Raw genomic sequence first — 13,345 nt, 5'->3', positions numbered from 1 at the left:
TCATTTTATTTCATTTCTATTCATACATCCTGTATTCATTTGGCCGAGTGCAAGGCAAAATTGGCTCACTTATACATTACAGGCCATGACGATACGGCGCAATATTGCTATCGTCGTATTGACGAGTACTTACAATATGAATGCATACACGTGCATTCGTAGCTACGCGTCAGAATACAAGTCAGCAAAAATGTTTCGGCGTTTATCGAACGAAAAATTATGTATAGTCGCGTTATTGTTGAAAGAAGAAGCTCAAGAAGGCAATAATAAAAAAGCACGGAGGCGTTTTGATGTGCATTTTATTAAATTTATTTGAATCGAAAAAAATATAATATTCAACCAATTGAATTATTCCCAACCAAAAATACTTACATACAAACTTACAAAGTCACCCAACCGTTGAACTTCCTCTGGTAATTGGATTATTCGTCACATTGCGGTGATCACAAAGACAATTTTTGCCATGAAAATCGCGAATACACAATATTTGGCATTCAAGTTCTCGTTAGTATGATAGTTATCGTTAGTATGATGGACTTTTCGGCTGCTAGATGTTCCGTTATAGAGATTTTAGTGACTTGGTGACTTGGTGATTTTAGAGTCCTTTGTGACCAGTAATCACCGAACCCTTCCTCTAGCGCCAAAACCATGTCGAAAGATTGAACAGCTGTCACTATCGATAATTGGTCCAAAACAGCAAAGCGGCAGACTCATGGTACGTAATTCGCGTGTATATCTCCACGATGGCCAAAAAGACGGATACGATACGTTGACGGATGTTGCTGTAAGATATGAGCAGGAAATGTCGGGTACTGATGTAAGCCTGGCGTGGCGTAAACGTGACGGTTAAAATTAACATACCGATACAAAATGTACCAAAAGAATACTTTTCGTACGGCCGGATACCTGCTGAAGTCGGTTCGTGCCGACTAGGTATGAACAGACATGTATGCAACAAGACAACCTAAATGTATTTGAAAAATTACGATGTCTTGTTTCGTATTTTTTAAGGAATATGGATACTTTTTTCGAATCTCATTTCTTTCAGCCGCCTTATTTTGCCCGCCTGTGTGCGTTGCACAGATTTAATTAATAAATTAATGTGCGTTGTACATATGGTAGGCTCGGCCCTGAGTATGACCCATTTATTTTCTTATCTATATTTATACTATCTAAGCATTTATACAAATTCTGAACAGTTTTGCAACAAAAAACGTTGCAAAAATTATAATAATTTTTCAAATTGAAATTAATTAACTTTAAACGTTGAACTTGTGCTCTTATGAAACCGGTTTTTTATAAGTATTATTTAAAAAAAAAGGCTGGGAAAAGTAGTGCTAAGGCTATATTTTCGATTGGAAATAGTAGTTGGTATATGCATCGGTAGTGGACCAGTGGCAGTTCGCTGTTCAGGGTGTAGGAGAGTCGAGCGGGCGAGTGAGGGCGAGCGAGGGCGAGCGTAGGCCTCCATAGGCCTCCGCTCGCCATGATCGGCCGAAACAGAGAAGCCGTCAGGGTGCGAGTGCAGGTCACCTCTCTTCGCTCTTATCTTTCATTCATTTGTCATCTGTCATAAACCATCTGTCACTCTTGAGACAATACCATACCAAACAAGTCTCTCGTATAATTTGTGCAATTGGCGACCTACAGAAATATGAAGTCAACCATCCTTGCGAGGTGAGAAGATTCTCCGTCGACCCCCAGATCACATCCCTCGATGAGTTGCGCAGCATTCTGGTCACGGCTTTTGATTTGAAAGAAGACTTTTCTTTATCTTATAACTCTGCAGAGGATATAGGAAAAGAAGAGTTCTTAAATTTGCTCTCCGATTGGGATTTGGATGCTGCTTTTCTAAGGTACGTCCAATTTTGATAATATATCGCGCCAAATTTCCATATTATTAAAATCGTACATAATGGTGAATATATCAAGTCCAATGTCTTGTTACTGTTGAGATATATTTACTTGAAAATATTTAAATTCCGCAATTATTCTTATTATTTTACTTAAAAATATATGTACATACATATACTTTAACCCTTTGCCCGCGGCACCTTTTTCGCGAATTTGGCAATCGACTTTTTGACCTTCAATATATAGATTTTAATATTTACTCAAGTAACCAGATATGTTAATTAACACAAAGTATTATTTTAAACAATAAAATACATAATATATCTCATAGTTTTGGATTAATTGTCAAATAATCATTCTTCATAATTGTATGAAGACGTGACGTCACATAAACGAGGTTTCAGTATGGTTCCACAAAAAACTAATTTTTGACTGGTATATATTAATTTTAAGCAAATTGATTAGATGGCATTCAACTCTCAGTAATATATTCAACCAATTTTGAACCTCAAAACAGTTGAAATAGGCGCATATAAGCCTCAAAATCCCGTGCAAAGTTCAGAAATTCTATGGAAGACAGCCGCGCTGCAGACTTGTCGCCCAAAGCTTCCATAGAAGACGGCCGCGGGCAAACGGTTAAGCCTCAATCTTAGTTAAAATGAAAATTTTTGACTAGATCTAGCCAGTTACACATATATATGTAGAATATTTAAGCATACAATTGCTTAAATATTCTACACATCTGAAGTGAAAGGCATTTGAGTATTACCAACAATATGTATGTGGGTGGAATTCCTGAATAGATGACGCTATTCAGGACCACGATGGGATGTGGCGGTGGAATTGAAGATCAAACACGTGCGTTTTCAGTCATGTTGTTTATTAAAACGACACCACGCGGTGGTTTAACGACCAACCGCCCCCAGTGGAAGGTTAACTTCTACTAACTGTAAAATAGCGGTCCTTTCGCGCCCTATGCCACTTTTTCATCCCACCCCTACGATCGGTCGTAACATACCCTTTCACAGCCATAGCCCATACATCAGCCTTTCGTTTAATCCCAACACTACAACTCGGCCTTTCCTGACCACAAACCTGCCCTCAGGTTTCTCTCACCTGCCGGGCCATTCCTCAATCATATTACACATAATTTTCAGACATACTTCTCAATAATCCCAGACATACTTCACAGTAGTCTTCAACATACTCCACAATAATCTCAAACTTATTTCAGTATCGTATCAATTTTTCACGTTTCAATACAATTCAATCTTCAAAAAAAAGTTACACACAGATCATCACAATTAAAGTCACACATAAATCATCACAATTGCAATTTAAAATCATTACAAGAAATACATAGCATTAAAATCAACACCTTCACATCGGAAACAAATCACATTTTAAAATCATTACAAGAATTACATTTCAATACAATTATCTCATATTCTTCTAGGCATGTGACCAAATTAAAACATTATTCAACATACCAAACACTCGCCAAAACATGAAAACACTAGAATAATCAATAAAACATTAACAATATTTCAAATCTTAACTACTAACAAAATAAAACAATAATCAAATATCATGTAAGGCTTAACTAAAACCCCTCCGGGTACTCCACTTATTCTCTAATTCACTGACACACACTTCACTTCAATCGGCACAACCTAAACACTATCCGATGCCAGTCGCGATTCCACGCGGCTGTCCGATGATGTTGTCCGCGATGGACCTCCCGTCGCCCCACAGCTTTCCATGTAGTATCTTGCCACAGATGAAATTGACCAATATCGTTCCTGGTTCACCGATATATCCAAAAACTCCTTTCTTAATCCATGGTCTTATTTTATTTTCCATTAAAGTAACATCAATCTGACTACGACCAAGCTTGAAAGTGAATACATTGTCCTTTGGTGTTGAAATTTTGACTGGGTCTCTTATTCCTTCTGGTGATTTATCCATATCTTTTTCTTCATGTTTCCCATTTTCTTCATCTTCATCTTTAGGATTCTTCGAATGACCATGAGATCCTTTACTGAATTGACCATCGGGCGGTTCATCTTTATTTGAAAACGGTATGTCTCCGTTGTCCCAAAGCCTTCCAATATGCAAACCATCACCGTCCATACTTCCATCACCCATGTCCACGCCTCCATTACCCATGTCCTCACTTCGATCACTCATGTCTACACCTCCATTACCCGTGTCCTCACTTCGATCACCCGTGTCCAAACCGCGATCATCCATGTCTACACCGTCCTCTTCATTATTGGAAACATCTATTCCACATGGTTTGCGATGCTTACTTTCATCATTCGTTATCCTAATTGAATCTGTGGTTGATGATCGATTTTCTGTGCTCGGTCGCACTGAAGAATAGTCCAAATGAGCTCGAGACGGCGACGCTGGAGGCTCTAAGGGGGTCCTCACCATCTGACCATGTGACATGTTTGATGTTCCATCAGCCTCGCTTGAACAGGAATCGCTGGGTTCTGCATGAGCAGACATCTCTTGTGAAGCCCGTTCTTCTTTTTCCCTCCGCAGACTCTGTTCCAACTTAACCTCGATCGGAACTCGTGGTTTTGACGTTTTATCGCGTTCCACTTTGATTTTTTCTTGCTCTCCATCCTTCAAGTCCGAATCAGCCCTCCTTACTCCTTCCGCAGCTTTTCTACGAATGGCACCGGAATTGTTACATTGGTCTCTTACCACAGGAATACTTTCACTAGTGATGATGCCGCATCGATGTACGAAGTTCTCGCCGGCGAGTTTGTCTTCACTGCCTGTGTCGATCAGTGCCGGCGTCCTCGCCTTGGGTCTCCAGCCGCTTCCAGTTGAGGGTGCGGGCACTGCTTTGGCTGTGGCTACGGTTGCTTCTTCTGCCTTTACCTTTTCCACCAGCCCGTCGAAGGCGCTCAACTTGTCCCTGAACTCCTTCAAATTGCGGGCACCATACAGCATCCCCTTCATAGAAGACCTGCCAGGGATCCCGTCGATGACATATTCCATGAGGTCACGATCCTCAATCGAACCCACGCTCGCGATCTCCCGCATCCGGTAAAAGTACTCGTTGACCGATTCCTCTGACGTTTTCTGCGACTTGGACAGCCTCCTGTGGACTGACGCCCCACTCACCATCCGAGCGAACTCCTCCAGTAATGCGCTTTTGAGTTTCTCCCACGAATAGACCCCATCTTGTATGCGCAGGAACCTCTCGGCCACCCCCTTGACCAGGCGTTTCCCAAACAGCAGCTTTTCCATGCTGCCCCAACCTGCCGAGTGTGCGACTTCTTCGATCTGCGCCACCCACTTTTCTACCGGATAGTCGTCGTTTCCGGTGAAAATGGGGACGGCGCCCTCCATGTCTTGGAAAGTCAGCTTGGCTCGGCTGGCGACTGGCTCTTCTATCGCCCTCTCCCGAACCCCTCTCGACGTCCTACGACCAGATGTCGGCCTCCTCCTCCGATACATTGTAGCACGTGGTCTTCAAACTGCCGCCTAATCCCGGACGAGCCTCCAATTGTGGGTGGAATTCCTGAATAGATGACGCTATTCAGGACCACGATGGGATGTGGCGGTGGAATTGAAGATCAAACACGTGCGTTTTCAGTCATGTTGTTTATTAAAACGACACCACGCGGTGGTTTAACGACCAACCGCCCCCAGTGGAAGGTTAACTTCTTCTAACTGTAAAATAGCGGTCCTTTCGCGCCCTATGCCACTTTTTCATCCCACCCCTACGATCGGTCGTAACATACCCTTTCACAGCCATAGCCCATACATCAGCCTTTCGTTTAATCCCAACACTACATGTATGTAGTTATGAAACACAGTGTGCAATATGAAGCATAACTGAAAATTGAAACATATGGAGGAAAAGTGAACGCAAATTTAAATATACGGTGAATTTTTACAGGGCACACAATACGAACAGCTCGCCTGGGTCTGAGCCGTGTATTAATTTGAGAGTCGAAGTTAGACCTATAAATACTTTGAACAATGTGGAAACGCAGAAGAACGATGCAAATGTTGAAAAAACTTTTGTGAAAAATCAGAAGTTTCAATCGGATACCATCATCAATTCTGATGTGAAAAATATGCAGACTGGTTTTCAAGGAATTTTAATTAATCAGGTAGGTATTAAATTATTTAATTAATATATAATTATTATTTGAATGAGATTCTTTTTATACGTTGATAATTCTGTATTTACCCGAATATATTGGATACTCTCCTGTTATTTGGTAGGAAGTACTAACTAACTAATTATCTTATATGTTATAGATGGAGAAAACTTTAAATCTATTTTCAAGAGCTTTAAATCTGTCCGAGGATCCCGACGCACCAACTAGGCCACCTTTGAATCAGACAGAATTTCATTCATTTCTGGGACCTGTAGGTCATGTTGTTCAAGGGAATAAATTGAGAGAGGCTATTTATAAGAGCGGCATTGATCCTAGTTTTCGGTATTTTATATTATTCCTTATTAAATTATTTCTGCAATTGAGAGATCTCGTAATTGACTGAATACTTTTATTTTCAGAAAAGTAGTATGGAAACACATTTTGAACGTTTACCCTGATGGAATGTCAGGAAAGGAAAGATTGGATTATATGAAGAAAAAATCTGCTGAATATTATTCTTTGCGCGATGTTTGGAGAGATAGTTTGCAAAAAGGACAGGTTGAATTTTTATAATATAAGATTTTTTTTCTATAGTAGTTTTTCCCAAAATTTGTGTATCGAGTATGTTTTTAATTATAGGTATCGAACACGTTAGCATATGTTACAAATATGGTGCGGAAAGACGTATTACGAACTGACCGTCATCATAAATTCTATGCTGGAAATGATGACAATCAGAATATTACCTTTCTTTTCAACATATTGACAACGTATGTATGATTGGTGTTTACGCATCTAAGTGTTTCTTAAATTTTGTTGATAAATAAATGCGCTCTGCACATTCTTTTACTCCTTGTGTATATAGATCTATATGTATTTGTAGGTATGCATTAAACCATCCCACCGTAAGTTATTGTCAGGGAATGTCAGATATCGCTTCTCCGTTGCTTGTTGTAATGACTAACGAAGCTCACGCTTATATTTGTTTGTGCGCTCTTATGAGTCGTTTACATCCCAATTTTCTTTTGGACGGTGAAGCTATGACCCTAAAGTTTGCTCATTTAACAGAATCTTTGCAAATCTACGATCCAATGTTTTATGCCTATCTTCAGAGTCAACAGGTAATTGATATGTATAATATTTCCCTTTCACAATATCTGTCCATTGCTTCAGCTTATTTGTTATTGTAAATAATGCAATCGTGTTTTGACGTATTGAATGTTTTAAGCATACTATTCATATAATAAATAGAAACGATTATTTTTATCTGTTTTTATTTTTCAGGCTGATGATCTATTATTTTGTTACCGTTGGCTTCTTTTGGAAATGAAAAGAGAATTTGCATTTGAGGATGCGTTACATATGCTTGAAGTTTTATGGTCTTCATTGCCTCCTAGTCCTCCCGTTGATGAGCTCTCCCTTAAAGATAAAGATTTCTGTCCTGAATCAACGGAACAAAGCATCGATGAGCCACCAATAAGTCCACTTTTAAAAACGCCCCGTGAAAATGCGTATACGAAGCTATGTGCAATTAGACGACAAAGTTCTTTATACAGTTTAACATCAAATTCAAAAGGTAAAATTGTATATAAAAGAATGAATCAAAGTCTCGACGAAAACATAGGAATGGGGCAGTCTCCAAAAATATCTAAAGAGTTTCAAAGCTTGGACGAAACCCTTGTAAATATTAATGAACATCCAGATAGAAACTTTGACGTGCAAAATGAAGGGTCGTCGGATTCCTCAAGTCCGGACGACATAGACAGTCCTTTGAGTAGTCAAAGCAGTAATACGAAATACCTCGGAAGTTCTAAATATCGTAAATTGAAGAGTGCTGAATTGCTTAGAACTGTTAACAATAAATATTTTTCTCATTTGAAGGATCAAAACATTACTGAAGCAGAAACTGAAAATACAACAAAAAAATTGATTAAGGACCTATCCGAGTTCAATAATTTTACTTCGAAAAAGAATAAAAGTTCGGAACAAAATGGTCACGACTTGAAAGAACAGCGTAGTGTTGAAAGTAGGACAAAACCGCGCAAGATACAAACAAATCCATTCTTACCCGATCTTCTTGATAGTCCATCACCTACTGACGAAAATGTTATTGATCTGAGTACTCCTAATATAAACAATATAGATCAATTAACTCCATCAACTGATGATATTTCATCTAAAAATGAAATAAACGGTCTTCCTAATGAAATGGATCTCAACGAAAACACAAAAGAAAGTAATGAAACGACTTCTAAAATGAATGGCATTTTAAGCAGTGACGATATTGTACCAGTGAAAAAATGTGATGATGTGTTTATATGGGAAAATCCTCTTCATAGCAGATGCTTTGAAAAAAAGAACAATATAGATGCATTCCAAAATATTTACAATAAATCCTGTGATACTTTTGAAAAATGTGAAAACGAAAAAGATAATAATGATAGCAATGACGTGTTAGTGTTACAGAATAATGTGAACATGAACCAAAATGAAAAATCACAAGAAAAACATTCAATTAAAAACGACGATGCAAAGATGAAAACTCTATCTTCTAATACGCTTAAGTCGAATTCTAAATTCTTCTCAAACATGTCGCAAGAATTAGAAAACGCCAAGAAAAATTGTGAAATATTATTATCGAACAAGAAGTGTAGCAATTTTCAAACAATCGCATCTACGATTACGAATTTTCAAAAAAGATGCGATTTTCAAAGTCCTTCATCGGTCAACCAAAATAATCACGCTGTTAATGTTATAAATTCTTGTGAAGAAATCAGTGAGTCTAACCCTAATAAAACTGTAAACGTTTTACTTCCCCCGGCCGATGTGTTCGGCGGCGGAAATCCATTCCTCATATTCTTGTGCCTGACGGTATTGATGCAGCACCGAGATGTAATAATGCGCAATAATATGGATTACAATGAGCTTGCAATGTATTTCGACAAGATGGTGAGAAAGCACAACGTCCATCGCGTTTTAAATCAGGCTAGACGAATGTATTCGTGCTATATGAAAGAACACAAAACAAATATAAATATGTAGCGACTATTATAAATCACAAAAAATTTAATTTTTGTTGTTTATAATTTTTTGCTCTCTGTGATTGCTTCGTGTCCTCATTGCATTCCTATCCTATATATTTTTTTATCACTTGACTGATGAAAGCAGCATTTCTTTTTAATTGACTATTCGTACTTAAGTTGTATTTTTTTGTATGTATTTAATTTTATTGATGATTTAAAAGGTTTGATTTTATTGCATATTTTATTTTTGATTTAAATGATATAGAGTACCTATTATATTATTGTTCATTTGAAAATAAATATTAATTATTGAAAAATGTATTCATTATGATGTTTTGCAAAATGAGATTTCCCATTTGATCGTATATATGAACTTTTCACTTCTCATAACTATTTTTTTCTTTCATATTCCTCAATCTTCAATTTTAGAGAATAAATACATCAGTAATACTGGTACTTGCACCCTTCTCAAAATTGCTTTGCTACATATAAAACAGTATAAATGTTTATAGAGCCAAAATAGTCTAGTATACGTTACGAAAATGCATAATTTTGTTGTAGTGTGATTAAATGAGTAAATTATTTTGTTAAAGATATTAACAAAAGAAAAACTAGGAAATTCAGTTATTCTATAACTCAATATTAATGTACAAGTAAAGTATTCGGGTAGTACAATTACCTGCTTGGGTAAAGATTTATCGTTCGAGTTAAAAGCTAGTCTTGAATACAAGTATGTTACTGAAAGTTGGCGCGTTCTCGTACTCACACAGAAGCGCGCGAGAGAGACAGAGCGTCTTTTTATTATTGAATGCAGTGTAACAGTATGCTATTAGGGTTTGCAATACCGGTATTTTGGTATTATAAATACTAAAACCGGGCAATGGAAATGTGAATTGTGGAATAATTTAACATTAGTTTCATTATAAATGTAGTATAAAAAATATATTTGTATCATTAAAACGTTAAAAAAAATTATGTCACAATCCAAGGAGTGGTCGAGCAGTTCGATCCGCGGTAGGAGGATTGTTTTATTTACGTCAACCTAAATTCCAGGCTCCCTACAAATTATTAATAATTAAGAGATTTTAAATGGGAAAAAATAGATTTAAGTATACAATCTAAATTTTTACAAATGCCTTAAATGTATTGATTCTTTAAATTAAAATTCGACTTAAAAAAAGGCCAGATCATCAACGCTGGAATCGCTCATTCTTGATGGGATGGATCTTCGTGCATACATCGTGAAATCAATTATATTTACATTCAAATTTTCTTAAGTTTTAATGCCGAAATAACGGTATTTCGTCTTTTCAAAACCGGTATTTCGGTATCTAAAAATTTGATTTGAAATTTCAACCCTCCATGCTATATACCTATGTATTTACCGACACAACACAAGCGCATTTGTTCGCACCAACTCTCGGTAACAGACCTGTACATATGTATTTAGCTAAGTAGGCACTTGTACTATCCAAGCACTAAAATCACAAGTACAAGACCATAAGACATTTATTTCTATTGAAAATGCTACGGTTGTTGATCAGTGTTTGACCATTGGGGTCATCGATTACTCAAATAAAAGTAAAAGATAAAGTAATACAATAGTATTATCATTGAGTGTGCCAAATGGAGCGACCAGATGTAATGAACTACTTTACGTGCCCAATATATATTCAAATTATGGAAGAGGTTAATTTGTCTGGCGTGCCAGTTCCACTATTAATATACTTATAGGGGATGAACGAATGAGACGACTAGCATGATAATGCACGTGTTTTATTTATGACAGCTGAAGGCAGAGTGAGGTAGCTAACTCCGAACACAATCGAGTTGGTCCCCACTCGCAGGAAGGTGACCAAACTCGACCATGTCGTATAGCGAGCCGCCACATACTCATTACAACTTATTGTGATTTTGATTTATTTAATTTTAATACAAACCAAACTAGAGCGATTATTACAATTTTTTTTAATATAAAGCGGTGTTTTTAATTGATCATAAGAATTGCCAAGGCTTTTTTTCTTATGTAACGCGGTGGAACCGCGTTCCGGCACCTTTTGTCTCAGCACTCTTGTTGTTTCAAACGAATATTCTATATAATATAATTTGAATATAATCTTTTCCAATAAAAAACTTGACAATAAGTGGGTTCCAGCACCTTTTTTTTCAAAAAAAAGCCCTGAGAGTTGAATTTTTATTATTTATTATGGTAAACGGACTACTAGTCATATGTGAACCAGTCACAAGACAACCGGTCTCTCTAGATCGGTCATATGTGATCATCCGTCACACTAAAACTGGTCACGAGAAAACGGGTCAACCCTAAAATCGGTCACGAGAAAACTGCTTGGCCGATTTTAGGGTGTGACCAGTTGTAGTGTGACGGGTGATCACGTGTGACCGATCTAGATCGACTGGTTGTCCAGTGACCGGTTCACATTTGACTAGTAATCACCGAACCATTTATTATTTTTTTATTTAATTATTTTTTATAATTATTCTACTTAATTTGAATTATAATTATTAGTTTATTATTATAATTGTAATTTAGTTTATTATTATTATTTTTATTACTATCATTGGTACTATGTTGTCAATATTATTATTATTCAATCTGTGTGAAAATTTCATAAATGGCTTATTTTTATTATTATTTGTAATGAATTAAAATATAAAATTTCCAAAAATAGATCAATAAATGACATGGTTGTGTTTGGAGGTGGGTTTGGAGTTAGTATGTGGCAGTGACAGATGAGCAGCGATGGACGGCGAACGCGAACGCGAACGTGCCGAGCGCGGGACCGTGGAGCGCGTCGGGCGCGAGCTGGAGCTGTCGAACGCGGGGCGCGGCGTGTGGCTGGTGAAGGTGCCGAAGTACATGTCGGCCGCGTGGGCCGCCGCGCCCAGCTCGCTCGAGGTGGGCCGTCTGCGCATCTCGCGCTCGCCCGGCCAACGCGCGGCCGTCGCGCTTTCGCTCTCCGAGGCGCTGCTCGCCCTCCGCGACACCACCTCCACGTCCGCCCCCGACGACCCCATCCCCAAGGAGCACCGCCTCGACGTCTCCACGGTCACCCGCCAGACGCTCGGCGTCTTCTCTCACGTGGCCGCTTCGAACACGGACGCCGTAGTTCCCGAATCCGAGAAGCTCTTCATGGAAGGCCGTATAGTTCAAAAGTTAGAATGTAGGCCGTATGCTGACACTTGTTACATGAAGCTCAAAAAGGAATCGATTCGCCGGGCTTCGATGCCCGTACGACAGGTTCAACAATGGGATAAAATTGTTCAAAACTTCAAACCCGTGTCCGATCATAAGCACAATGTGAGTATTCATCGTCTTTTGTTTGCGTTCGTTTGTTTGTTCAACTTTGCAGTGATTACTTTTTCATATGTCCGATTCCAGATTGAATATCAAGAGCGTAAAAAGGCCGAAGGAAAGAAGGCTCGCGACGATAAAGACGCCGTCCTCAATATGTTATTTGCTGCGTTCGAAAAACATCAGTATTATAATATTAAAGATTTACAAAAGGTATATTTGAATTGTGCTAGTATTTTTATATAGTTTTTTCTTTTGTCTTATATTGATTGTGTTTCAAATATTTGCAGATCACTCGTCAGCCTATAGTATATTTAAAAGAAATTTTAAAGGAAGTTTGTAATTATAATTTAAAAAATCCACATAAAAATATGTGGGAACTTAAACCTGAATATCGCTATTATAAACAAGAAACAGCTGAAGAAAATGCCACTGAAAAAGCTAAAGATGGAGATAGTGATTGAAAATATTGACTGTTCAACGATTATTGTTGATTATATTATATCCTAATAAAATTGTTTCAAGATATATGCGTTTATCGACTTGAAATACCAAATAATAGTTAATTTATTTGGATGTAAAAATGTCATTCGTGTATCAACCAATTAATTTTTTGCTTATGAATCTCATCAAAATTTAAATGATTTTTTTTTTTAATATAAAAACCAATTTTTAAAATATAAATTTTATATACATACATTTTATAACGTTAAAATTAACTAAAGGCTGTGATTAGATGTTATATTCAGTAGTAATAATGATTACGATTAAAAACAAAGCGTTTTAAAAGAACTTGCATATTTTTAGATAAACAACAAAAATTTTCACAACGTGACATGAAGTATATTAATATATAAATATTTAATTTTTATATGCTTGTCTATTTTTACATTCCAATTTATTTTTTAATGGAATAATAAAAATCCAAGATGATGCATATTTTTTTTATTTAAATAAAAATACAGAAATATGTACAAAAAGATTTTTTTCTTATATATTTGACCCTTAAATTTATTTTTAAAAAG

The 13,345-nt window shown here is 37.2% G+C and overlaps 2 protein-coding genes across 2 annotated transcripts; both read left to right on the top strand.

Annotated features, from left to right (window-relative positions):
* The first annotated feature begins 1,155 nt into the window (after positions 1-1,155).
* LOC143918191 (uncharacterized) lies at positions 1,156-9,398 on the top strand. Its single transcript, XM_077439946.1, has 8 exons — positions 1,156-1,528; positions 1,651-1,856; positions 5,777-5,993; positions 6,145-6,326; positions 6,404-6,542; positions 6,624-6,754; positions 6,868-7,105; positions 7,269-9,398. The coding sequence occupies exons 1-8, from the start codon at positions 1,487-1,489 to the stop codon at positions 9,024-9,026; spliced, it is 2,913 nt and encodes a 970-aa protein (XP_077296072.1). The 5' UTR covers positions 1,156-1,486; the 3' UTR covers positions 9,027-9,398.
* Positions 9,399-11,728: 2,330 nt separating this feature from the next.
* On the top strand, positions 11,729-13,295 carry TfIIFbeta (transcription factor TFIIFbeta). The gene is made up of 3 exons (XM_077439944.1): positions 11,729-12,326; positions 12,408-12,533; positions 12,611-13,295. The coding sequence occupies exons 1-3, from the start codon at positions 11,769-11,771 to the stop codon at positions 12,782-12,784; spliced, it is 858 nt and encodes a 285-aa protein (XP_077296070.1). The 5' UTR covers positions 11,729-11,768; the 3' UTR covers positions 12,785-13,295.
* The last annotated feature ends 50 nt before the right edge of the window (positions 13,296-13,345 follow it).

Source organism: Arctopsyche grandis, chromosome 10, assembly GCF_051622035.1.
Source record: "Arctopsyche grandis isolate Sample6627 chromosome 10, ASM5162203v2, whole genome shotgun sequence".
Taxonomy (NCBI): Eukaryota; Metazoa; Arthropoda; class Insecta; order Trichoptera; family Hydropsychidae; genus Arctopsyche; species Arctopsyche grandis.
Note: the sequence above shows the minus strand (reverse complement) of the source record. Positions and strands in the feature narration are given on the sequence as shown.

Excerpts from the sequence above, each read along its gene's own strand:
- LOC143918191 (XM_077439946.1), top strand. The coding sequence starts at position 1,487 with ATGATCGGCCGAAACAGAGAAGCCGTCAGGGTGCGAGTGCAG. Across the intron at positions 1,857-5,776 it reads TTGGATGCTGCTTTTCTAAG|GGCACACAATACGAACAGCT; the intron begins GTACGTCCAATT and ends GAATTTTTACAG. Across the intron at positions 6,543-6,623 it reads ATAGTTTGCAAAAAGGACAG|GTATCGAACACGTTAGCATA; the intron begins GTTGAATTTTTA and ends TTTTAATTATAG.
- TfIIFbeta (XM_077439944.1), top strand. The coding sequence starts at position 11,769 with ATGGACGGCGAACGCGAACGCGAACGTGCCGAGCGCGGGACCGTGGAG. Across the intron at positions 12,327-12,407 it reads TGTCCGATCATAAGCACAAT|ATTGAATATCAAGAGCGTAA; the intron begins GTGAGTATTCAT and ends GTCCGATTCCAG. Across the intron at positions 12,534-12,610 it reads ATATTAAAGATTTACAAAAG|ATCACTCGTCAGCCTATAGT; the intron begins GTATATTTGAAT and ends AAATATTTGCAG.